The 25,495-nt window shown below is 43.5% G+C and overlaps 1 protein-coding gene across 2 annotated transcripts in view; it reads right to left on the bottom strand.

The window, feature by feature from the left end:
* polr3b (polymerase (RNA) III (DNA directed) polypeptide B) overlaps positions 1-25,495 on the bottom strand; it is a 171,331-nt gene that overhangs the window by 34,741 nt on the left and 111,095 nt on the right. For both annotated transcript variants that reach the window (XM_063057575.1, XM_063057576.1), the window contains 4 exons: positions 17,730-17,939; positions 13,761-13,919; positions 12,406-12,523; positions 496-638 (listed from right to left, as the gene is read on the bottom strand). In XM_063057575.1, coding sequence (XP_062913645.1) covers positions 496-638; positions 12,406-12,523; positions 13,761-13,919; positions 17,730-17,939 — 630 coding nt within the window. The remainder of the gene's footprint in view (positions 1-495; positions 639-12,405; positions 12,524-13,760; positions 13,920-17,729; positions 17,940-25,495) is intronic.

Below are 25,495 nucleotides of genomic sequence, written 5' to 3' on the forward strand. Positions count from 1 at the left end.
ACCATGGGTGGCTTCAAATGAAGAAAATTAATGTCTTTGAGTGGCCCAGTCAGAGTCCTGACCTTAACCCAATCGAATATCTCTGGCAAGACCTCAACATTGCTGTCCACTGCTACTCCCCAACTAACCTGGCACAGCTTGAGCAATTTTGCAAGAAGGAATGGGCAAGTCTTGCTCCATCATATTGTGCAAAACTAAAAGAGACATTCAAAAAAAATACTGGCTGTAATAGCTGTGAGAGGTGGTTCATCTAAATCCTGAGCAAAGGGGAGGATGAGTACTTCTGAATTGCTGACATTTCAGTTTTTGAATTTTTAGTTTTCCATGCTTTACAATTTTCCCTGTGTTTTGGGCTTTACTGTGAAAAAAGGAATGAGTGATTCACAAATAAAAATTCTCAGTTAAATTGATCGAAATCCCTGGTTGTAATACTCATTTATGTGAACAAACGGTTGGGGACTGAATGCTTTTACAAGGCACTGTATTCCAGTTTACCTTTTTGTCCGTGTCGACTGCTGAATTTGTCACCAATCTCAGGTCGCCTCGTTTGCCTCAAGAGAATTTTAATTAAGAATGCATCTTCGGAGTTTGAAGAAATCATCACCTTCTCAATATACGAGTCTGTTGCTCCTTTGTAACTGTCAACGTAAGTGACAACAATATTAGAGTCCTGGAGAAACACAACATGAATACAGGTCCTTCAGCTAACCACGGTGATCAGCCAGCTAGTCCCAATTTCCTGTGCTGCGCACTTATCCCTTGAAGCCCAACTTCTCTATGTACCTATCCATTAGGAATCTCACAGTATGTCACATTGGTAATCTGAGCAGAACACAGTCAGAAATCCAGGTTTAGGCAGCCCTAGACCATCGGCATAACCTCAGGATTAGACAGTCCAAAGGCACTGGTGATCTCAGGAGCAGGCAGCCTGGTACTGCTGGTAACCTGAGGAATACCTAAAACCAATTTAGCAATAGGCCATTGGCCGCTCAAGGCTGCTTCACTATGTAATGAGATCCCCACTCTGTCTTGCCTGCTGTAACCTTTCAACCATTTACTTGTCAAAATTGATCTAGCTAAACATTCAAAGAGTTGTTTCCACCTTCTTTTGAGGAAGAACCATGACCCTCATAAATACTTCCACCTCATCTCTCCCTAAATTGGACAACTCTTAACTTTCAACCCTCAACATCACCTCTTTCGTCTAGAAAGCACAGCCGTGCCTCCACTTCCTGAGGGGATTGAAGCGAGCAAGGCTCCCCACACCCCATTCCAACCAATTTTTACAGGAGCACCATCAAGTGTTCAGACCAGCTGGTACGGGAATTGCAAGCCATCTGACCACAAGACACTAGAACTGTGAAAACTGCTGAGAGGATGATTGAGGTCTCTCTTTCATCCATTAGAGATATTTATCAGCAGTGCTGTGTATGCAGGGCCCTCTGCATTGTCAGTGATCCCTTCCATTGTCCAACTACTTCTTTAACCCTCCTACCATCAAGCAGGAGATACCATTGCATTAGCACAAGAACTATTAGGATGGGAACAGTTTCTTCCCCCAGACAGACTACTGAACTCCCTGCCATCACCCAGGTCTCATCACATATGAAATGCCAGCAGGATTATACTGTTTATCGTTTAACTTGTGTCATAAATGCACCTTATTATTTGTTAATTTATTTGTAGTAATATTACTTTATGTGTTGTGCACCTTGGTCCAGAGAAACATTGTTTCTTTTGGTGGTATACATGTTGTTGTTGTTCGTCCATCGTTGACGTCGATGAGGACCTCAACACCATTATGATGGTGTCGAGACTAGTGCGTGATTTGGATTTAAGTGAGGGAGAGTTGTGCAGTGTCAGCCTCGCTCTCTCTTCCCAATTCCCATCTGGATCCAGTGGCAAGACAGAGTCTAGACGGCTGGAGATGGGACTAGGCACAGTGGATGACCAGGATGTCTTCTGTGTATTGTCCTGCTCTACACGTTCCACGACGCTTGCAGAGACCGCCTTCTTGACCGTTGGACCTTCCATTGGTCTCATCCACTCAATCCGCCACAGTCTGTCTTCACATGCTGGGATAGACAACTCCCTATCTCACCGAGGGTTTGAGACCCGTCGGCTACCCTCACCTGGTTTAGCCGGCTTGTCGAAGCTGTGGTCCGGGGTGTGGCCGCTGTCGCATGCAAACAGCTACGAGGAGCCACAGGTGAGAGCTGAGTGCCAGGTGGGGACCAAAGGCGGACTAACCACCCAAAAAAAGGACGCGACATGTTCCCCCACCAGAGGTGCTACCCCTCCCTGACACATGTACACGTTGAATGACAATGCACTTGAACTTTTAAAGCAACCCCTGCCTTTAGATCCACCTGCAAGGGAAATATCCTCTCTGTATCTAACCTGTGTCAAGATTTCAGAATTTATGGTTATTGGTAGCAATAAAAAAAAGTGTGAATCTTAGCAATAAACTTGATCATCTGGCCTTACAAATCAAGCCAGAGGTAAAGAATTTGCATGTTATTATTGAGCTAAATTTCAAATCACGTATTAACCATATTATTAAGACTGTATTCTTTAACTTAAGGAACATTGGAAGAGATTGATTTCTTATGTTGTAGAAAAATTGATTCATGCTTTTGCCGATTAGACCACTGTAACGCACTCTTCTCAGGATTGCCTAAGATAGATACAGATTGGCTGCAGCTTGTTCAAAATGCAGCAGCAAGAATCTTAACCAGAAAAAGAAAATTTGAGCACATTTCACCGGTTTTGACATCATTACACTGGCTACCTGTGTCCTTTAGGAACAACTTTTAAATACCCTTCAGTGTACATACGGCTCTGAGTAATCTAGCTCCTCTGTATAGTTTGGAATATCTATCTCCTTACATCGTAATTTTAGATCTGCAAATACTGGTTTGCTTTGTGTATCTAGAGGCAAGCATATAAGAACTGACGATGTGGCCTTTTGCTTTTATGCACCAAAAATCTAGAATACTCTACCCACTGAGATATGCCAAGCTAGTACTTCAAAACATTTCTAAAAACCTACTTTTAAAATTTGGCCTACTTATAGGATTGCCTAATGCCTGATTATGTTGATTACATTTCTATAATTTGGTATATTCAATTACATTTTATAATGTTTATCTTTATGATTTTTAATTTTGTCTCGTAGTTTTATGACTATATTAATTTATCTTTATAATTTACGTAAAACATTTTGAACCTGCATTAATATTATTATTCAAATCCTAGATGCTTCGATCAAATCCCCACTCATTTTTTGAACTCCAGCAAAACAAGCTCAGTTGGTCCAAACTCAACTGCTTCCAAGTGGATTCCAGTATTATCCCAAATGAGGTTACAGTTTCAGAATAAGGGGTGAGACAGATGAGGAGCAACACTTCCTCCAGAATGCTGCAAATCTCTGGAATTCTCTCCCAACAGGTCTCAGTCTTTTGCTTCAGAACACCAGTTTCCTCAGTCTAACGTTTTGTTGAAACCCCTCATTTCCAGAACCATTCCAATAAATCTCCACTAAGACCGTCACATTTCCCAAAGTACTGTCACCAGAACTGCATGTAACGTTCTAGGTGTGGCTCAGAACAACTGCCCTGTATTTCTGAACTCTGAAATCATGTAGCTTTGCTATGTCCTGCCACCTTCAAAGGTGGATGTTTAGATAAACTATCATATTTTCCTATTTTGTTCAAGTTCACGATGTCATTCTTCCTCCCCCACCCCCGCCCGCCATCACAGTTTTGAATGGTCTACGAACATAAACTCTTTATGCCTTTTCTTGTGCATTATTTAAGGTATTAAGTGAATGAATCTTCTTGCTCCTGGAATTAGCTCTAAACCCATAACATATGATAGAAATGCACATCAGGACAAGACTCAAAAACCAGTCACTTACCCAAGTCATCACCTGCATCCATTAACCCCCCACCACCACTGCATACACATCATCTTGCGTCACTTTACGTACACACAATCTGTCCATGTATATAACTACTTGCTCATTGGGTTTTAGAGGATTGCTTTATATGTCTACTTTATATTCACTGTGTTATTTTATGCTGCATTGGACCTGGATTAACAATCAATTTGTTCTCCTTACACCCATGTACTGAAGAATGACAATAAACAATCTTCAATCTTAACACTACAGGATAGAGTTAAACAGAATGGAGCGAGTCCTTTGGTTCACACATCCCAACCAACCATCAGATATTCATACACACTCACCAGCATCATGTGCCATGTCTTATTGACGTGGGCAATCACAGTCTTATCCGTGACCATGATTGTTCTTCGCAATTTTTTCTGCAGAAGTGGTTTACCACTGCCTTCATCTGGGTGGTGTCTTTACAAGACAGGTGACCACAGCCATTACCAATATTCTTCAGAGATTGCCTGCCAGGCATCAGTGGTCGCATAACCGGGGCTTGTGATATGCACCAGCTGCACATACGACCATCCGCCACCTGCTCCCTTGCCTTCACGTGACCTTGGTGGGAGGCTAAGCAGGTGCTACACCTTGCCCATGGGTGACTTGCAGGCTAGCGGAGGGAAAGAGCGCCTTACACCTCCTTTGGTCGAGATGTATCTCCACCCTGCCACCAATCTCTTTTTATTTTCCTCAACTCCCTCTAGATTCTATCACTTACCCACACACGAGGGAAAACTTACAGCAGCCTTTTAACCACCAAGTGCATTGGGATGTGGGAAGAAAGGGGAGCACTTGGGGGGAAATCCATGAGGCCACAGGGAGGATGTATAAATCACACAGAGGCGGGGAATGACGCTGGATCACTGAGAGGTGAGGTAGCAGCTCTGCACGCTGAGCTTGAGTGTGTCAGATTTGCTGATTTACACCAGATGGGGGAACAACAATCTCATGATTAATCTGAACTTTTTACACCAGGCTGCAGATGCAAATCCAAATCCAACTAAAGAACATCAGATCAGAACCTCTGGAAGAAAAAAATGTACGCTGCAGTCTGATTTTAAATATGATTACAGTGCTAACTGTTGATAATGAGTTTACATGGTGTATGGCAGGTGACAAGCTCTCTCCTGAACTCCAGCCTTCTCCAGGGGTGTACGGGTGACCCACACTGAGGGAACTCTGCACGTTGGATGTTGAGGAAGTGGATCAGGGCATGATGGACAAAAGCCGATGAGTAAATTCACTTTACACATGATCCACGATGTTACTGATTGAGTTTAAAGGTCTGAATCATCCCAGCTGTTTGTCAGGTTCTTGTGGTTTTTCAATCTTTTAATTTATTCAAAGGTGGTGGATATTGGTATTTGCAGTCCATCCCTGACTGTCCTTGTGAAGGTACTCAGAGAAATACTGCAGGAAACTTGCCCTTTAGGCATCTGAGTCCAAGCCATGAGACCATAAGACAGAGGAGAAGAATTAGACCATTCAGCCCATCGAGTCTGCTCTGCTATTCCATCATGGCTGATTTAATTAACCCTCTCAACCCCATTCTCCTGCTTTCTCCCTGTAACAGCTGCCTGCGGCAACGAATTCCACAGAATCTTCACCTCTGACTAAAGAAATTTCTCCTCATCTTTGTTCTAAATGGACGTCCCTCTATTCTGAGTCTGTGCCCTCTGGTCTTAGATTCCACCACTATACGAAACATCCTCTCCACACACACCCTATCGGTGCCCTCTGGTCCTACAGACATCCCCACCATCATCTCCACATCCACTCTATTTGTGCCCTCTGGTCCGAGACTCCCCCACTATTAGGAAACATCATCTCCACATCTACTCTATCTATGCCCTCTGGTCCTAGACTCCCCCACTATTAGGAAACATTGTCTCCACACCTACTCTATCTGTGCCCTCTGGTCCGAGACTCTCCTACTATTAGGAAACATCGTCTCCACATCTACTCTATCTGTGCCAACCATCAACAAGCAATACACCATTCCTACTTTAATCACATTTATCACTCTCCACACATTCTCATTAACCACTTCCCTGAACCACTGCAGGTATGTGGTGGTGGACTGTAAGCATTCAGTTGCTTGCTAGTAAGGCTCAACTATCTTGGGGTCACATGCAAGCCAGAACAATAAGTGGAACCGGTTCCTCTTCCTAAAGGACACAAGTGCTCCAGAAGGGATTTTACAATAACTCGAAGGGCTTTTATTAACTGAACTGAAGCTTCATCTACAGTAGGAATCATGGTGCACACCAAGCCTCTGGCCAATATCCTTACGGGCCGATTGGCTAGAGTTGTTTGAGAGGGTTTGAATTAATTAGGCAGTGGGATGGGAACCAGAATGATAATTCTGAGGATAAGGTTTACAAACAGGCAATGTGTAGCGAGACTCCTAGCAAGCAGAGGCTGATGATAGGGCAAAATTGCAGTCAACAGGATGAGTTGCAATGTAAAAGGTGGATAAAATTAAAAAGGGTGAATGCAGGACTAAAGGTCCTCTATTTGAATGCGCGCAGTATACAGAATAAGGTTGATGAACGTAGCACAGTTAAAGGTTGGTATGTATGAGGTTGTAGGCATCACTGAATCGTGGCTGAAAGAAGATTATAGCTGGGAGCTTAATGCCCAAGGATATTCATTGTATCAAAAGGACAGGCAGGAAGGCAGAGAAGGTGGTGTGGCTCTGTTGGTAAAAAATGAAATTAAATCATTAGAAAGAGGTGACATGGGATCGAAAGGTGTTGAATCGTTGTGGATAGAGCTAAGGAACCGCAAGGGTAAAAAGACCCTGATGGGAGTTATATACAGATCCCCCAAAACAGTAGCAAGGATGTGGTCTACAAGTTATAACAGGAGATAGAAAATGCATACCAAAAGGGCAATGTTACAATAGTCATGGTGGATTTCAATATGCAGGTAGATTGGGAAATTCAGGTTGGTGCGGGATTGCAATAGGACGAATTTCTAGAATGCCTATGAGATGGCTTTTTAAAGCAGATCATGGTTGAGTCCACTAAGGGATCAGCTATTCTAGATTGGCTGTGTGCAACGAACCAGAATACAGGTATGCGCCACTTGGGAATTAAGGGTTATGGGGAAAAGGCAGGTAGATGGTGCTGAGTTTACGGACAGATCAGCCATGATCTTATTGAATGGTGGGGCAGGCTCAATGGGCCGGATGGCCTACTCCTGCTCCTATTTCTTATGTTCTTAACATCCATTCGGACAACGCCCGATCGCATATACGTCCGTAGTCCTGATCGGAGAACGTGACGTAGCGGACGTAACCAATCTCGTGTATCACGCGTCTCTTGAGTGTAGTAGCGTTATCTCTCTGTTTAATTTTCTTTCGAAAATATTACCGAGTGCATCATGGCTTCCAAACGCAGCAAAACCACTCCTAGTGATAGCAGCAGCACGAGGCAAAGGAAAAGTATTGATTTGGAAGTGAAACAAAAGGTTGTTAAACAATATGAAGGTGGAAAACCAGTGAGTGCTATTGCTCGGGATTTAGGTTTGTCGCACTCGACAATCACAACGATCCTGAAAAACAAAGAAAAAATTCTGGAAGCTGTTAAAGGATCGGCTTCGCTGGAAACTACAAGGCTCACGAAAATGCGAGAAGGATCTATATCGGATATGGAGAAATTGCTGATGACATGGATTGAGGACCCAACACAAAAGACAATCCCTCTCAGCACGTTGACAATCACTGCTAAGGCACGGAGTTTGTTCAAAATCTTAAAGAAAAAGCAGGACCAGACTATGATATCGATAAACTGTGTGTGATATAGGCTAAAAAAGTGTTTACGTAAAAGTTTAAAAAGTGAAAAAAATTAAAAAGTTTAAAATGAAATAAAAAATTATGATGTATTATAGTGTACAGTATATAGTTTTAGTGCAAGTTCTTGGCTATTTAGTCAATACAGGCACACTACAGTACTCCATATAGGTTTGCTAAGTATTTAATATGGTGTTCGCACAACGTCCAAATCACATAAGGTCCGGTTTCACAGAACGTATCTTGGACGTTAAGCGACGCATACCTGTACATTAGAGAGCTTAAGGTAAAAGAACCCTTCGGGGAAAGTGATCATAATATGATTGAATTCACCCTGAAATTTGAAAAGGCGAAGCTAAATTCAGACGTATCAGTATTACAGTGGAGTAAAGGAAATTCCAGAGGAATAGTAGAGGAGTTAGCCAGAAAAGAACACTGGCAGGGGTGAAGGCAGAGCAGCAACGGCTGGCATTTCTGGAAGCAATTTGGAAGGCATGGATACATACATCCCAAAGAGGAATAAGTGCTCTAAAGGCAAGATGACACAACCGTGGTAAACAAGGAAAGTCAAAGTCAATATAAAAGCCAAAGAGAGGGCATATAATAGAGTAAAAATTAGTGAGAAATTAGAGGATTGGGAAACTTCTAAATACCAACAGAAGGCAATTTAAAAAGTCATTAAGTAGGCAAAGATGGATCTGAAAGCTAGCCAATAATATTACAGAGGATACCATAAGTTTCTTCAGACACAAAGTGTAGATGATATCTAACAGTGGATATTGGACTGTTGGAAAATGATGCTAGAGAGGTAGTAATGGGGGAAAAAGAAATGGCTGATGAACAGAGCAAGTATTTTGTATCGATCTTCACTGTGGAAGACACTAGCAGTATGGTGAAAGCTCCAGGTGTCGGGGGTCATGAAGTGTGTGAAGTTACCATTACTAGAGAGAAGGTTCTCAGGAAACTGAAAGTTCTGAAGTTAGATAAGTCACCTGGACCGGATGGTGCACACCCTAGGGTTCTGAAAGAGGTGGCTGAACAGATTGTGAAGGCATTAGTAATGATCTTTCAAAAATCACTAGATTCTGGAATGGTTCAGGAATACTGGAAAACTGCAAATGTCTCCACTCTTCAAGAAGGGAAAGAGACTCTATAGGCCAGTTAGTCTGACCTCAGTGGTTGGGGAAACGTTGGAGTCGATTTTTAATGATGTGGTTTTGGGGTACTTGAAGGCACATGATAAAATAGGCCTGAGTCAGCATGATTTCCTCAAGGGAAAATATTGCCTGACAAATCTGTTGGAATTCTTTGAAGAAATAACAAGCTGGACAGACAAAGCAGTATCTGTTGATCTTGTGTATTTGGATTTTCAGAAAGCCTTTGACAAGGTGCCATACATGAGGCTACTGAAAAAGTTATGAGCCCATGATATCACAGTAAAGATTCTAGCATAAAGCAGTGGCTGATTGGCAAGAAGTAAAGAGCGGGAATAAAGGGAGACTTTTCTGGTTGGCTGCAAGTGACTAGTGGTGTTCCAAGGGACCGGTTCTTCTTACCTCATATGTCAATGATTTGGATGATGGAATTAATGGCCTTGTTGCAAAGTTTGCAGACAATATGAAGATAGGTGGAGGGACAGGTAATTTTGAGGAAAAATTGAGGCTACTGAAGGACTTAGACAAATTAGGAGAAAGGGCAAAGAAGTGGCAGATGGAATATAGTGTTGGAAAGTGTACGGTCATGCACATTAGTAGGAGAAATGAAAGAGTTGATTATTTTTTAAATGGAGAGAAAAAAAAAACATCTGAGGTGCTAGGGGATTTGGGAGTTCTTGTGCAGGATTCCATGAAGGTTAATTTAAAGGTTGAGTCTGTGGTGAGGAAGGCAAATGTGATGTTAACATTCATTTCAAGAGGACTAGAATATAAAAGCAAGGATGTAATTTTTGAGACTTTAGAAAGCAGCAGTGAGGCCTCACTTGGGGGTATTGTGAGCAGTTCTGTGCTCTTACCTTAGAGAGGATGTGTTGAAATTGGAGAGGGTATCAGAGGAGGCTCACAAAATGATTTCAGGATTGAATGGCTTGTCATATGAAGAGCATTTGATGGCTGTAGGCCTGTATTCACTGGAATTCAGAAGAATGAGGGGTGACCTCATTGAAACCTATCGAATGGTGAAATGTCTTGATAGAGTGTATGTGGACAGGATGTTTCCTATGGTGGGAGAATCTAAGACCAGAGGGTACAGCCTCAGAATAGAGGGGCGTCCTTTTAGAAGGGAGGTAAAGAGCAATTTCCTTAGCCAGAGAGTGGTGAATCTGTGGATTTGTTTCCACAGGCAGCTGTGGAGGCCAATATGTACATTGATGGATTCTTGATTGGTCAGCATCTTGATATAGCGGAGCAGACTCGATGGGCCAAATGTCCTAATTCTGCTCCTATATCTTATGGTCTTGTGAGGGAAGAAAGTGAATGTTGACTTTATGGACTTCAGCAAGGCCTTTAAAAAAAAGGTTCCTCTTGGCAGGCTAGTCTGGAAGGTTAGTATCTGGGGGAGATAGCAGATTGGATTCATAACTGGTTCAGCGGTAGGAAACAGAGAGTGATGGTCCAGGAACAAACAAGAGAAAATCTGCAGATGATGGAAATCCAAGCAACACACACAAAATGCTGGAGGAACTCTGCAGGCCAGGCAGCATCTATGCAAAAGAGTACAGTTGACACTTTGGGCCGAGACCCTGATGAAGAACAGTTACTACCCCTCAATCATCAGGCTGTTGAACAAAAAGGGATAACTACACTCATTTAAGGACCCTTTTATCTTGTTATTTCATGCTCATTATTTATTGCTATTTGTTGATATCTGCATTTGCAGTTTGTTGTTCATTGATCCTGTTTACAGTTACTGTTCTATAGATTTGCTAAGTATGCCTGCAGAAAAAGAATCTCAGGGTTATATGTAGTGACACGTATGTACTCTGATCATAAATTTTACTCTAAGTTTGAATTTGACTTTGATTTTGATTTAACCATAGAGTAATCACAGGAAGATTTACAAGACTAAGTGGTACATCTTTGGACTGTGGGAGGAAACCAAAGAACCAGAACAAGACCCACACGATCATGAGGAGGGCATACGGACTCCTTACAGAGGACGCTGGAAGTAAACGTCGACACTACAAACTGTAATGGTGTGGTGCTAACCACAATGCTACTTCATAGTTGTGGAGTTGTAGATTAAAAAAATTACAGGGAATTGTGATCAGCTGTGTATGTGGGCCAAGGACTGGCAACTGGCTTTTAGTCCAGATAAGTGTGAGATATTATGATTTGGGAGACCAAACCAGGCAAGGACTAATACAGAAAATTGTAGCGGAGTGTCACAGAACCAAATGACCTAGGAGTGCAGGTGCAGAGTTCGCTGAGAGTAGTGCAACAGGTAGATAGAGTGGTGAAAGAGGTGCTTGACTTACTGGCCTTCATCAGTCAGAGCACTGAGTACAGGAGCTGGGAAGTTATGCTGTAGTTGTCAAGACATTGGTGAGGCTGCACGTGGAGTACTGTGTACAGTTTTGGTTGCTCTGCTACAGAAAAGATTATTCAACTAGAAAGAGTGCAGAGATGATGTACCAGGTTGCTGCCAGGACTTGGGTCCTGAGTCACGAGGAGAGGTTGTGTAGACTAGGACTTTCGTCCCTGTAACGAAGGTGATTGAGAGGGAAAGCCTGACAGAGGCATACACAGGGTGAAAACACTCAGACTTTTCCCCAGCAGGGTGTACTACGAAGAAGGTGGCATGTGTATAAGGGTTACATCGGGCAGCTTCTTCTCACAAAGGATGGTGCGTATTTGGAATAAGCTGCCAGAAAGAGTGGTTGAGGCAGGCACATTAGCGGTGTTTAAAAGCTATCTTGGTAAGTCCATGGAAAGGAGAGGTTTAGAGGCTTATGGGCAAAACGTGGGCAGATGGGAATAGCTCACTGGGCAACAGAGAGCATGGATAAGTTGGGCTGAAGAGCTTTTTCTCTACTGAATAACCCTCTGTGTGATGATATCAGACTGGTGATCTGCCTGGATATAAACACTCAACCCAAATCTAGCCTAAAGACATTTAATTATTACCATACCTGACCTACTCCCACAGTGAGGGTGGGAGGCCAAAGAATGCCACCCCAGGTCACAATACACATCCCCTTTGACCCAGCACTGCAGGTAGGCAAAACTCGTGATATGATGGACACAACTGTAAGCCCTCAGGACCAGTCCGGCTTTTGTTGGTCGGGGTGGCCATGGACATTGTGTCCTAGCTGTCCATGTGTGGATGCGCAAGCCAAGGTGGTATGATATCGAGAACAAAATGCTACCCATGCAGCAGGCTCCCCTTCACGCAGCGAATGAATCCAGCTCCTGACCTTCATGCGTGGTGTAGCTGCTAAGCACGGCGGAACCGACACGTGCACACGGGAAAAAGGACGCTGAAATTAAACTTTGAACTCTGACACCCAAGCATTACTAGCATCGCACTAACTGCTACGCTACCCACTTGCGCCCGTGGCAATTTAATATCAAGCATACTAAATTATTTTAGTAAAAACAGCCCCATTTCTGTGCTGTTCCTTCTGAATAAATTCCCAGAATTAAGAGCTTTAACGTACGTGATTGGGACGTCACGGAACTGCGGCTGCTGGGATTGTGCCGTTCCCTCTAGCGGCGTCTGTGTAACTGTCGGCATCGACTTGTTCACCAACACTTGTCTGTTTTCCACTTTCTCCCCTAGACAACCAGAATGATGAGATGAGACCTGTGACATACTTGGACAATTTCCAATCTGCAGTAACCTATTTCAGAGGACAGATTGCCTATTTCATTGTAATATAGTCAGAGTCACCACAAGATTGATTTATTTAGAGACAGAGCGAGGGATAGGTCTTCCTAGCCCAGCGGCGCCCAACAACCCTAAATTAACCCTAACCTAATCACGGGGAAAGTTACAATAATCAAATGCCCTACCCGGAATGCCTTTGGACTGCAGGAGAAAACCGGAGCAACTGGAGAAAGCTCAGGAATTCCACGGGGAGGATGTACAGAGAACACTGGGACTGAGCTCTGAACTCCGACGCCCCGAGCTTTAACAGCATCGTGCTAACCGCTAGCTGTTGCGGATAATATAGTCCGGTCAATATTCACATAGGAATGACTAGCTTTCTCGTATAATCAGACATCAGCCATGTTCATTCAGCTGAGTATTTCCCCTCTAATATCCACAACTGATCTTTTGAGCTCAGAGTTATGCAGTGCACAACCTTGAGTATGATCTAAAATTGGACAGGAATCCATTTGGAAGTAAGGAGGATCTCCTTTCCTAGAAAACGTGGCTTTTCTCCCAGAACGAGATAAACCACAAGACATAGGAGCAGAATTAGGCTATTTGGCCCATTGATGCGGTCAAGTTGGATAGCAGAGGTAGATTTAGGAAGGGGCTGATTAAACATGAGGGTAAAAGGAAGAGAGGGAAGGGGGATATGGAAGCTCATGTAGTGCATAAACACTGACACACAGCAGTTGGGACAAATGCCCTGTTTCTGCCGAATACTGGAAAAACTCATTGCTTAAATGAGCTTAGTATGGTACAAGTAGGTGACTAAAAGCTGGATCCAAAACAAGAGAGCACAGGCAGAAGGGGACGATTTAAAAGAGATCTCAGAGGTAACTTCTTTTCACAGAAGGAAAAGAGTACCTGGAATGAACTGTCAGAGGAAGTGGCGAGGTGGGTACAATATTTGGATAGGTACGAGGAAGGGAAGGGGTTGGAGGATTAGAGGCTGAATACAGCCAACTGGTACTAGCAGGAAGGATGTTGCAGTCAGCATGGAGCAGTTAGGTCGAAGGGCCTGTTTCTATGGCACTCCAAACAGTCACTGAAAGGAAACTATTTCCAAAAATGTATTTTAATAAAATGTCTCATGTTGCTCACTCTCCAATCTACTCCAGTGCATTCCCAAACTCTCACCTGGTGAACAAATACCGTCAGCATCTAAAATTTCATGCCGCCAAATGGGTTTTCGTGTGGCCGCGTCAAGCATTGGACCCATGACTTTGTCGAAAGTTTGATTGGTGTAACGTTTAAGGGTACACTTTGCATTTTTATACACGAGGCATCTTCCAAAGCCTTGGAGAAAAGAGAAAGGATAATTGTACTGACCATTACTGACGAACATATAAAGAACATTACAGCACAGCATAGGCCCTTCAGCCCACAATGTTGTGCTGAACTTTTAACCTAATCTAAGGTCAATTTAACCCTTCCTTCCCACACAGCACTCCATTTTTTATCATCTATGTGCCTATTTAAGATTTTCTTATATGCCCCTAATGTACCTGCCTCTACCACACCCTTGTCAGTGGGGACTGCAAGTTCTAAAAACAGTGATATGCAGGGATGGCAGAGAGAGGCAGGGTGGGCAGCGCCAGTGTGGGTCGACACAAGGATAAACACGTTCCATGGTGTCAACCACAGAAATACAAGCTACATAGAACATAACAGCACAGTACAGGCCCTTTGGACCACAATGTCGTGCCGATCTTTTAACTTAATTTAAGATTACTAGAACTAGGGGACATAGTCTCAAGATTTGGGGGAGCAAATTTAGGATGGAGATGAAGAGGACTACTTTTCCCAGACAGTGGTGAATCTGTGGAATTCTCTGCCCAATGAAGCAGTGGAGGCTACCTCAGTAAATATATTTAAGACAAGGTTGGATAGATTTTTGCATAGTAGGGGAATTGAGGGTTATGGGGAAAAGGCAGGTAGGTGGAGATGAGTCCATGGCCAGATCAGTTATGATCCTATTGAACTGTGGAGCAGGCTTGACGGGCCAGACGGCTACTCCTGCTCCTATTTCTTATGTTCTTCTCAATCTAACCCTTCCTTCTTACACAGCCTCTAATTTTCTATCATCTAAAACTTTCTTAAATGCCCCCAATGTATTTGCTTCTACCACCACCCTTGGCACAGTGTTACTGCAATTAACAAGATAGTTCCAAAGGATGTTGACCAAACAGACAAGGATTATAACCTTTGCCCAGTTCTACTTTGCTGCCAAGATGAGAAAGGCAGCAGGTAGAATAGCGAGAAGCAACCGCAGTGGCCATTTTCAGACACACTTGGCTCTATTATACCAGTGTAGTTCTGATCAGGAAAGGGGTGTTTTTTACATGGTCAGTCTCTGGGTTACAGTCAATAAATCTGGTAAAAATAGGCAGCACCTTATTGAGGAGGGGAGCATTACTCCAGTAATTCTGCACTCTGATCAGATTCTTCTTCTTCAACCTTTACCTTTTCCACCATCACCTTCTGTCTTCCACCCACTCACTCCACCCTCACCTGCTCTCATTATCACTTGCCAGTTTGCACTCACTTCTCTTCCCCCCACCTTCTTACTTTGGCTTCTTCCCTGTTCATTTCTAGTCTTGATGAAAGGTCTCGACCCAAAACTTCAACTCTCTGTTCCTCTCCAAAGATGCTGCCTGACTTGCTGTGTTCTTCCAGTATTTTCTGTTTGTGCTACCCTGGATTTCCAGCATCTACAAAATCTCAGACACTGTATTAAAGGAAAAGCCATACGGTCATGGTCCTGTCATTGTTTGCTTTCCATAGAGTAGAGTAGGGTGAGGGTAGAGAAACTCACCAATAGTAAGAAGAACCTAAGAAAGAGATGCAGGAGCATGAGGCAAGGCCCAGGGAGCACATTTCTTTTCTGGTTCTGGGTAAAACTGGAAGTCCTGATTATCCATCTTTCATTGCCCTTGAGAAAGTGGCGCCATCAGCTCAAACCGTTCTGCTTGCTTGGCAGAGACAGTCCCACAGTGCTGAGGAACGTGGAGGCACAGGAATGGCAATGTTTCCAGTGGGATGGTTTGTGATGACGAGTACCTGATAGAATCGCTCTGCGTGTTTGAGGAAAGCAGACTCACAGTGCTGAGGAACGTGGAGACCCAGGAATGGTGATGTTTTCAGGGGGATGGTGTGCAATGATGAGGTCCTTCCTGGATGGCTCGCTTCCTCAGGGGCTAATGAGTAGCCATGGAGAGTGGCTAAGGAGCATTTTGTAGGTGTTATTCTGGTGATGTTAATCAAAACGTGGTGAGTGAGGAGTGGGCTGTATTGACCTGACTACTTGGCCACTCAGCAAAGTAAAGTTGAGGACATGTCATGATATTGCTGAATGTAAAGTGAAGCCTCCTTTACATCTGAACCATTGGTTTTCTCCGTCCCCATGAATTCACTGATCACCCCCCTGCAAATGAGCACCCTAACCCTCTGAGGCACATCAATCTGAGACGGGGGCGGCACAACAGCTTAGTGGCTAGCGTAATGTTTTACAATGTCAGCGACCCCGGTTCAATTCCAGCTGCTGTTTGTAATGAATTTGTTCTCCCCCATGACTCTGTGTGTTTCCTCCAAGTACTCCAGTTTCATCCCACATTCCATAAAAATATGATTAGGGCCAGTAATTTGAAGGCCTGCTCCGTTGGCACTGGATGTATGGTGACACTTGCAGACTGTCCTCAGCACATCTTCTCACTGTATTGCTTGTTGACGCAAATGACACATTTCACTGTATGTGTCCATGTACGTGTGACAAATAAAGCTAATCTTTAATCTTTATCTTTGAAGAGAGATTTGATAGAGATATACAAAATTATGAGGAGTAGGTACATGGATGGGAAGGGTATGGAGGGCTCTGGTCTGGGTGCAGATCAATGGGGCTAGGAAGAATAACAGTTTGGCATGGACTGGATGGACTGACGAGCCTGTTTGTATGCTGTAGTGCTCTTTGACTCTATGAGCCTATCTTATCTTTAAAATGCTCCTTCCTGGGCTCTGGGAACTTACCCCTCAAGCCTTGTAAAGGAATTTACTATTGTACTGGGATCAGCTCACTTCTAACTCCTGAAAACATGGGATCACCATGACCTGGAGTCCCTAGGCAGTCTGATTTTGAGTTCAACACTGATGGACAACTCCTGCAACATGGTAGATGTCCAACTGTATTGGTCTCTGCCATTTCTTTGGAGTATCAACTGCATGGAGCGAGGGAGCCTGCTACACAGGCAACAGCTTACTCTCTGGCTTGTGTATTGACTGACACGTAGATAGTTAGGATGCAACATCCCAGTTAACCCCGACCAACGGAGGGTCATAGTGACAGTGTCACAACTCAAGAGTGCTCGGCAACATCCTGTAGGTCACAAAGGTTCAAATGAACTGTTTATCTAGGCCAAGCAATTCTATCAATCTTTAATGCATGAGGTTTTGCAGATGCCGAAAATCCAGAGTAACACAAACAAAATGCAGCATCTACTGAGATGAGTATAGTCGACGTTTTGGGCCGAGACCCTTCACCAGGATGGAATGGAAGAGGGAAGATGCCAGAATAAGAAGGGGAGTGGAGCAGGAGGAGGACAAGCTAGAAGGTGATAGGTGAAGCCAGGTGGGGGATGAAGTAAACAGCTGGGAGGTGATGGGAGGAAAAGGCAAAGGTCTGGAGAAGAAGGAATCTGATAAGAAAGGAGAGTGGACCATGAGAAAAAGGGAAGGAGGAGGGGCACCAGTGGGAGATGATTTTCAGATGAGAAGAGGTAAGAGGCCAGAGTGGGGAATAGAAGGAGAGAGATGGGGAGGGAAAAAATTTACCGGAAGGAGAAATCAATGTTCATGCCATAAGGTTGGAGGCTACCTAGACGGAATACTAGGTGTTGCTCCGCCACCCTGAGTGTGGCTTCATCATGGCAAAAGAGGAGGCCATGGACCGACATATATCGGAACAGGCATGGGGTTAAGAATTAAAATGGTTGGTCAATGGGAAATCTCACTTTGGTGGATGGAATGGAGGTGCTTGACAAATTGTTCCTGCAAACTATATATCTTTGCCAGAATAACTTGTTAAAATTGAAAGATAATTCAAGTGCGTGTTACCTCTGTCCAAAGAAGCCTTATTTAACACAAGGGCATCTTCAATGTCATAACCACTGTAGCTCATCACTGCAACTGTAGCATTTTGCCCAGCGGGTAACTTCTCAAAATCTATCAGTTCGATGGATTTGGTCTTCACCATGGGTTTCTGAGGATAGGCGAGCAGGTACATGAGAGTGTCAATCCGATTCCGCTGGTTGTAGCCGATGGTACCTACAGGCAGACAATGATAGATCAGCAACAGTCTGCAGCTCGAAAGCAATGTTATTGACCAGCAACTTTCATGATCAGAATCCCTGCCATAAACATCACATCAAATTTAGTTGCAAATCATAATAACAGCTTTAAAAATAAATTCCAGAAATCAGTGAAAGCCCGGCCTTTCCATGGGTCAGATTTTAAGAGCAACACACACAAAATGCTGGAGGACACAGCAGGTCAGGCATCTTCTATGGAAAAGAATAAACAGTTGACAATTTGGGCCAACACCCTTCATCAGTATTGGAAAGGAAAGGGGAAGACATTTCTCGGATTCTGACCCTGAAATTCAGAGGATGAAATACTACTAAGCGTCTTCTCTTTGGCACCCAATGTGAACTGCACACAATTTTCTAATTTCGAATGTTGGTCACCTATCTACAGGAAAGACTGAAAGAGTGCAGAGAAAGTTTGCAAGGATGTTGCCAGAACTTGAGGATCAGAGTTAAAGGGAAAGGCTGAATAGGTTAGGACTTGACTTGGTTGAATAGTGAGATTTGATAGAGGTATACAAATTATGAGGGGTATAGATCGGGGAAATGCTTTTTCCACTGAGGTTGAGCGAGTCTAGAACTAGAGGTTATGGGTTAAGGGTAAAAGATGAAATGTTTAAGGGGAAAATGAGGGGGAACTTCCTCACTCAGTGGGTGGTGAGAGTGTGGAACGACCTGTCAGTGGAAATGGTGGATGTGGGTTCAATTTCAACAATGGAGAGAAATTTGGATAAGCATATGGATGGGAGGGGTACAGAGGGATTATGGTCCCCGTGCAGGTCAAATGGATTAGGCAGAATAATATTCTGGCACAGACCAGATGGGCTGAATGGCCAGTTTCTGTGTTGTAGTGTTCTATTACTATAACTGGCTCAGAAGACAGTTGAATATACACAAAATGCTGGAGGAACTCAGCAGGTCAGTCAGCATCCATGCAGGGGCAATAAACAGTTGCTGATTTGGGCCGAGACCCTTCATCAGGACTCCTCTCTACAGTTGGAACCCGACCTGCTGAGTTGGGCCATGAGACATAGGAGCAAAATTAGGCTATTCGGCCAATTAAGTCTGCTCCATCATTCCATCACAGCTGATTTATTATCCCTCTCTTCTGCTCTGGATTTCCAGCATCAACAGAATCTCGTGTTCACAAGACAGTGGGACGGTCAGGAATTGCTGTTTGGTGAAATAACAGCTCATTGGCAAGTGTAAAACTCTGTCTCTCATGTTAAATATAACCAGTTTATTATTCCCAAAGAGTAGGTGTTGGTAACAGCTGAACCATAGTTTAGTATTCATCAGTAACATCAGGTAACAAGGCACAGCACTCAATGAAGTGTGAAATTTGGAGCCATTTCTCTGAGAAATCAAAGAAATTCTGCTTTGATTTTGGCCTCTGTTCACTAAACTATTGTGACTGCAGCCCAGTCTGAAACAAGAGAGAAATTTATAACATGGCAGCCAAAGTAATTAAAACAATCAGCAGTACTCCTGAACTTAAATCAGTACAGAACTTCGATTCTTGAGTCTTGAGAACAAATATCACAGAGATTGTAATTCTAGTAGCTGTAAGCAATGTGTGGGCTACACTACATATAGACTATGAGACATAGGAGGAGCAGAATTAGGCCATTCGGCCCATTGAGTCTGCTCCACCAATCCATCATGGTCGATTTATTATCTTTCTCGACCCCATTCTCCTGCCTTCTTCCCATAACCTTTGAAACCTGACTAATGAAGAATCTGTCAATGTCAGCTTTTCCATAGGTTCACTGCCTAACTTTTTTCCAATCACCTTAAAATTATTCCCCCTCGTATTAGCAACTTTGCCCTGGGAAAAAGTTTTTGGCTATCCACTCAGTCAATGCCTCTTACCCACTCGTACACCTCTATCCTCCTCAAAGTTCAAAGTAAATCTATTATCACAGTACATCTATGTCTCCATATAAAACCCTGACATTCACTTTCTTGCGGACACACTGAATAAATCCAATAACCATAATTGACAGAAATACAAAGAAATGCAATAGAATCAATGAAAGATTGCACAACAGGGCAATCAGTATGCAGAAGACAAAAAGCTGTACAAATACACAAAGAAAAATAAATAATAATATTAATAATAAATAAGCAATATACAGTGACATGCAAAAGTTTGGGCACCCCGGTCAAAATTTCTGTTACTGTGAATAGCTAAGCGGGTAAAAGATGAATTGATTTCCAAAAGGTATAAAGTTAAAGGTGACACATTTTTTTAATACTTTAAGCAAGAAAACTTTTTTTATTTCCATCTTTTACAATTTCAAAATAACAAGAAAAGGAAAAGGGCCCAAAGCAAAAGTTTGGGCACCCTGCATGGCAGTACTTAGTAACACTCCCTTTGGCAAGTATCACAGCTTGTAAACGCTCTTTGTAGCCAGCTAAGAGTCTTTCAATTCTTGTTTGGTGGATTTTCACCCATTCTTCCTTGCAAAAGACTTATAGCTCTGTGAGATTCTTGGGCAGTCTTGCATGCATTGCTCTTGAGGTCTATCCACAGATTCTCGATGATGTTTAGGTTGGTAGACTGTGAGGGCCATGGCAAAACCTTCGGCTTGTGCCTCTTGAGGTAGTCCATTGTGGATTGTGAGGTGTGTTTAGGTTCATTATCCTGTTGTAGAAGCCATCCTCTTTTCATCTTCGGCTTTTTTACAGACGGTGTGATGTTTGCTTCCAGAATTTGCTGGTATTTAATTGAATTCATTCTTCCCTCCACCAGTGAAATGTTCCCCGTGCCACTGGATGCAACACAAGCCCAAAGCCAAAAAGTTCTATTCAAAAGGTTCGAAGGAACATCTAAACAAGCCTGATGTATTTTGGAAACAAGTCCTGTGGACTGATTTAAGTTAAAATAGAACTTTTTGGCCGCAATGAGCAAAAGTATGTTTAGAGAAAAAATGGTGCAGAATTTCATGAAAAGAACCCCTCTCCAATTGTTAAGCACGGGGGTGGATCGATCATGCTTTGGGCTTGTGTTGCAGCCAGTGGCATGGGGAACATTTCACTGGTAGAGGGAAGAATGAATTCAATTAAATACCAGCAAATTCTGGAAGCAAACATCACACCGTCTGTAAAAAAGCCGAAGATGAAAAGAGGATGGCTTCTACAACAGGATAATGAACCTAAACACACCTCAAAATCCACAATGGACTACCTCAAGAGGCGCAAGCTGAAGGTTTTGCCATGGCCCTCACAGTCCCCCGACCTAAACATCATCGAGAATCTGTGGATAGACCTCAAAAGAGCAGCGCATGCAAGACGGCCCAAGAATCTCACAGAACTAGATTATGAGAACACTCAGTCCTCTTTTTATTGTCATTTAGAAATGCATACATGCATTAAGAAATGATACAATGTTTCTCCGGAGTGATATCACAGAAAACAGGACAAACCAAAGACTAACACTGACAGAACCACATAATTATAACATATAATTACAGCAGTGCAAAGCAATACCATAATTTGATGAAGAACAAACCATGGGCACGGTAAGTAAAGTCTCAAAAGTCCCCGAGTCGATCGACTCCTGAGTCCCCGATAGCAGGCGGCAAAAGGGAGAAACTCCCTGCCATAAACCTCCAGGCACCGTCAACTTGCCAATGCCTTGGAAGCAGCCGACCACAGCCAACACTGAGTCCGCCTGTCCGAAAACTTTGAGCTTCCGACCAGCCCCTCCGATACAGCCTCCCGAGCGCCATCCTCTGCCGAGCGCCTTTGACCTCGCCCCGGCCGCTGAAACACGCAAAGCCGAGGATTTCGAGGCCTTCTGCTCCGGAGATTCCAGTTACCACACAGTAGCAGCGGCAGCGAAGCGGGCATTTCAGAAATTTTCCAAATGTTCCTCCGTACTCTCACGTCCGACTCCATCAAATCAGAATTGTGCACGGTCCCCTACTTGACAGATAACAGACATCACCACCGAAGTGTCTGGGTGCGCTGCCGTCGCGCCGCCATCTTCTCCTAGAAGCCTTTTGCATGGAAGAATGGGTGAAAATCCCCCAAACAAGAATTGAAAGATTCTTAGCTGGCTACAAAGAGCGTTTACAAGCTGTGATACTTTCCAAAGGGGGTGTTACTAAGTACTGCCATGCAGGGTGCCCAAACTTTTGCTTCGGGCCCTTTTCCTTTTTTGTTATTTTGAAACTGTAAAAAATGGAAATAAAAAAATTTTCTTGCTTAAAACATTAAAGAAACGTGTCATCTTTAACTTTATGCCTTTTGGAAATCAATTCATCTTTTACTCGCTTAGCTATTCACAGTAACAGAAATTTTGACCAGGGATGCCGAAACTTTTGCATGCCACTGTACATCAAGAACATGAGAGGAAGAGTCCTTAAAAGTGAATCTATAGGTTGCGGAAACAGTTCAGTGTTGAGGCAAGTGATGATGAATGAAGTTATCCCCTCTCGTACAAGAGCCTTATGGTTGAGGGGTAACAACTGTTCCTGAATCTGTTGGTGTGAATCCTGAGGACTCTGTACATCTCCCTGATGACAGCATCGAGAACAGATGGGTGTAGCTTTCCTGCAGCAATGGTCCATGTAAATACGCTCAATGGTGGGGAGGGCTTTACCCATGATGGACTGGGCTGGATTCACTATTTTTTGTAGGATTTTCCGGCCAAGGGCATTAGTATTTCCATACCAGGCTGTGATGCAGCCAGACAATACGCTTTCCACCACACATGTATAGAAATTTGTCAAAGTTTTAGATGTCATGCCAAATCTTAACAACCTCCTAAGGAAGTACAGGTGCTGTCATGCTTTCTTCATAATGGCAGTTACGTGCTGAAATTATTATAACACTGAGGTTATGATAAAGTGGTTGACGTCTCCACCTCTGATCCCCCGGTGAGGACTAGCTCATGAACCTTCAGTTTCCTCCTCCCGAAGTCAATAATCAGTTGACAGTTTGTGGCTGTGGCACCACTCAGCCAGATTTTCAATCTCCTTCCTACATGCTGACTCATCACCACCTTTGATTTGGTCTAAGACAGTGGTGTCATCACAAACTCAAATATAGCATTGGAGCTGTGCTTAGCCTCACAGTCAAAGTGTAAAGCGAGTAAAGCAGGGGACTAAGCACACAGCCTTGTGGAGTACCTGTGCTGATGGAGATTGTAGAGTAGATGTTGTTGCTAATCTGAACCGACAGGGGTCTGCAAGTGAGGAAATAGAGGATCTAATTACACAACGATGTATTGAGGCTATGGTCTTGAAGCTTATTGGTTAGCTTTGAGGGGATTATAGCATTGAGTGTCAAGCTGTAGTTGATAAAGAGCATCCTGATGTATGCACCTTTGCTGTCCAGATGTTCCAGGGTTGAGTGAAGAGCCAATGGTAGGCAAATTGGGAAAGATCCAAGTTGCTTCTCAGGCAGGACTTGATACAGTATGCTTCATCACCAACCTCTCAAAACACTTCATCACTGTGGATGTAAGGGCTACTGGGTTATAGTTATTGAGGTTCTTGTTAACCTCTTGTTCTTGTTAGGCATCGTTAAAATTGAAGCCTGTTTGAAGCAGGTGCTGAAGTGAGAGGTTAATGACCTCAGTGAATACTCCCGATAATTGATCAGCACGGCTCTTTAGTACTCCTATGCTCCAGACCAAACGTTACTTCCACATTCTGGGACAAATGTGGACTGATCGTACCCACTCCAATCTGAAGCGGTTACTTAGTGCTAGCCCACCAGCAATCCCTCACCACCCCACCCAGGACATGGCCTCTTCTCCTTACTACCATCCAGGAGGAGATACAGGAGCTGAAGACCCACACTTAACGTCTCAGAAACAGCTTCTTCTCCCTCTGCAATGAGATTTCTGAACAGCCATGAATGCTAACTCGTTATTCCTTATTTTTGAGCCTGTACTCACTGGAGTTTAGAACAATGAGGAGGGAATCACACTGAAATCTATTGAATATTGAAATCCCTAGACAGAATGGATGTGAAGAGGATGTTTCTTATAGTGGGGGAGTCTAGGACAAGAGGGCACAGCCTCAGAATAGAGGGACCTCCATTTAGAACCGAGTTGAGGAGGAATTTCTTTAGCCAGCGGCAGTGAATCTGTGGAATTTATTGTCACAGACGGCTGTGGAGGCCAAGTCATTGAGCATATTTAAAGCAGTGGTTGGTAAGTTCTTGATTAGTCAGGGTGTCAAAGGTTACAGGAGAAGGCAGAAGAATGGGGCTGGGAGGGATAATAAATTAGCCATGATGAAACAGCAGAGAAGACTTGATGGGCTGAATGGCATAATTCTGCTCCTGTTTTATGGTCTTTTGTTTGCATTAGTTCCTTTTGTAATTTATAGCCATTTTATGCCCTTGTACGGCACTGAAAAACAACAAATTTCACATCATTTCAGTCAGTGATCATAATTCTGATTCTTTCCCGCTGTTCCCCAGTGCCCTGTAAACTTTCCTTTTCTGATACTTAGCCAACTTATTTTGGAGTTTCCAGCTGAATTCACTTCAGACGGGTTGCATCTATGAGATGGCAGAAACTTGCTGCAGTAAAGAACTCTCTCCACGTTGTGTCTGGGTCTTTTGTCAATTATCTGAAGCCATGTCGCCCAGAAAATACCAACACTATTCTAAACGCCCTTTTAAATCTCCTTTTAATCTTGCCTGCTCCAAGAAGAACCCCAGTTTCTGCATTCTCGACATCAGCGAGGTCCTTCTTCCCTGATGCCACACCAGTAAATCTTAGCTTGTGCGGAGTTAGTTCAGCCAACACTCAACGCAGCCCCAGTTAAAGTTAACTTGTTTATATTCCACAAAGGCCACACATTGTAATGACGGTGTCATTAATCATAGCCGTGCATTCAGCCAGCCCAACATTTACATCCAGGTTTTGACAGTCGCCCCTCATTCTAACGTCAGAAATGACGACAGGGCACTGTAACCAGGGAGCTGATTGTACAGGCTCAGGGTGCGGGCAGCTGAATACACCAGCCACACAGCAAAACAGACAATGAATTGCAAATGACACTCCAAAACAAAAACACAAAAAAAACCTTCACACACAAAACCAACAAAGGAACTCTGCATATATATTGATCGGCCGTTCTCTATGCACTGACTCTACTTAACTGTGTGTGGCAACAGACTGTTCACTTTGGAAATGATGTCAAATGGGACAAACACGGCAAGCAATTAGTAGGAAGCTTTAGCGCTGGTCTCGCACCACTGACCTGCAGTCAGTAAAGAAGGTTTGCAGAAAATCTCTACCAGCCCACAGCAATATAATAGGCCTTCCTTGAATTACAGCCTGGGCGGAGGCCATTCGGCCCCTTGGGCCTCTGCTCTTCAACAGAAGCTCTTTTGATTCTACCTGCTACTCTGATCAAATGTCCTACTGGAGTGATGATGTGACCTCTACCTTACAGGGGCTCCCAAGGTTACTGATCAATTTACTTAATGAAACCTAACTTTATGCAAATTCTGCCGTACATTTATTTATTGATTTATAGTTTTTGAGAT

This window comes from Mobula hypostoma, chromosome 9 (genome assembly GCF_963921235.1).
Source record: "Mobula hypostoma chromosome 9, sMobHyp1.1, whole genome shotgun sequence".
NCBI lineage: Eukaryota > Metazoa > Chordata > Chondrichthyes > Myliobatiformes > Myliobatidae > Mobula > Mobula hypostoma.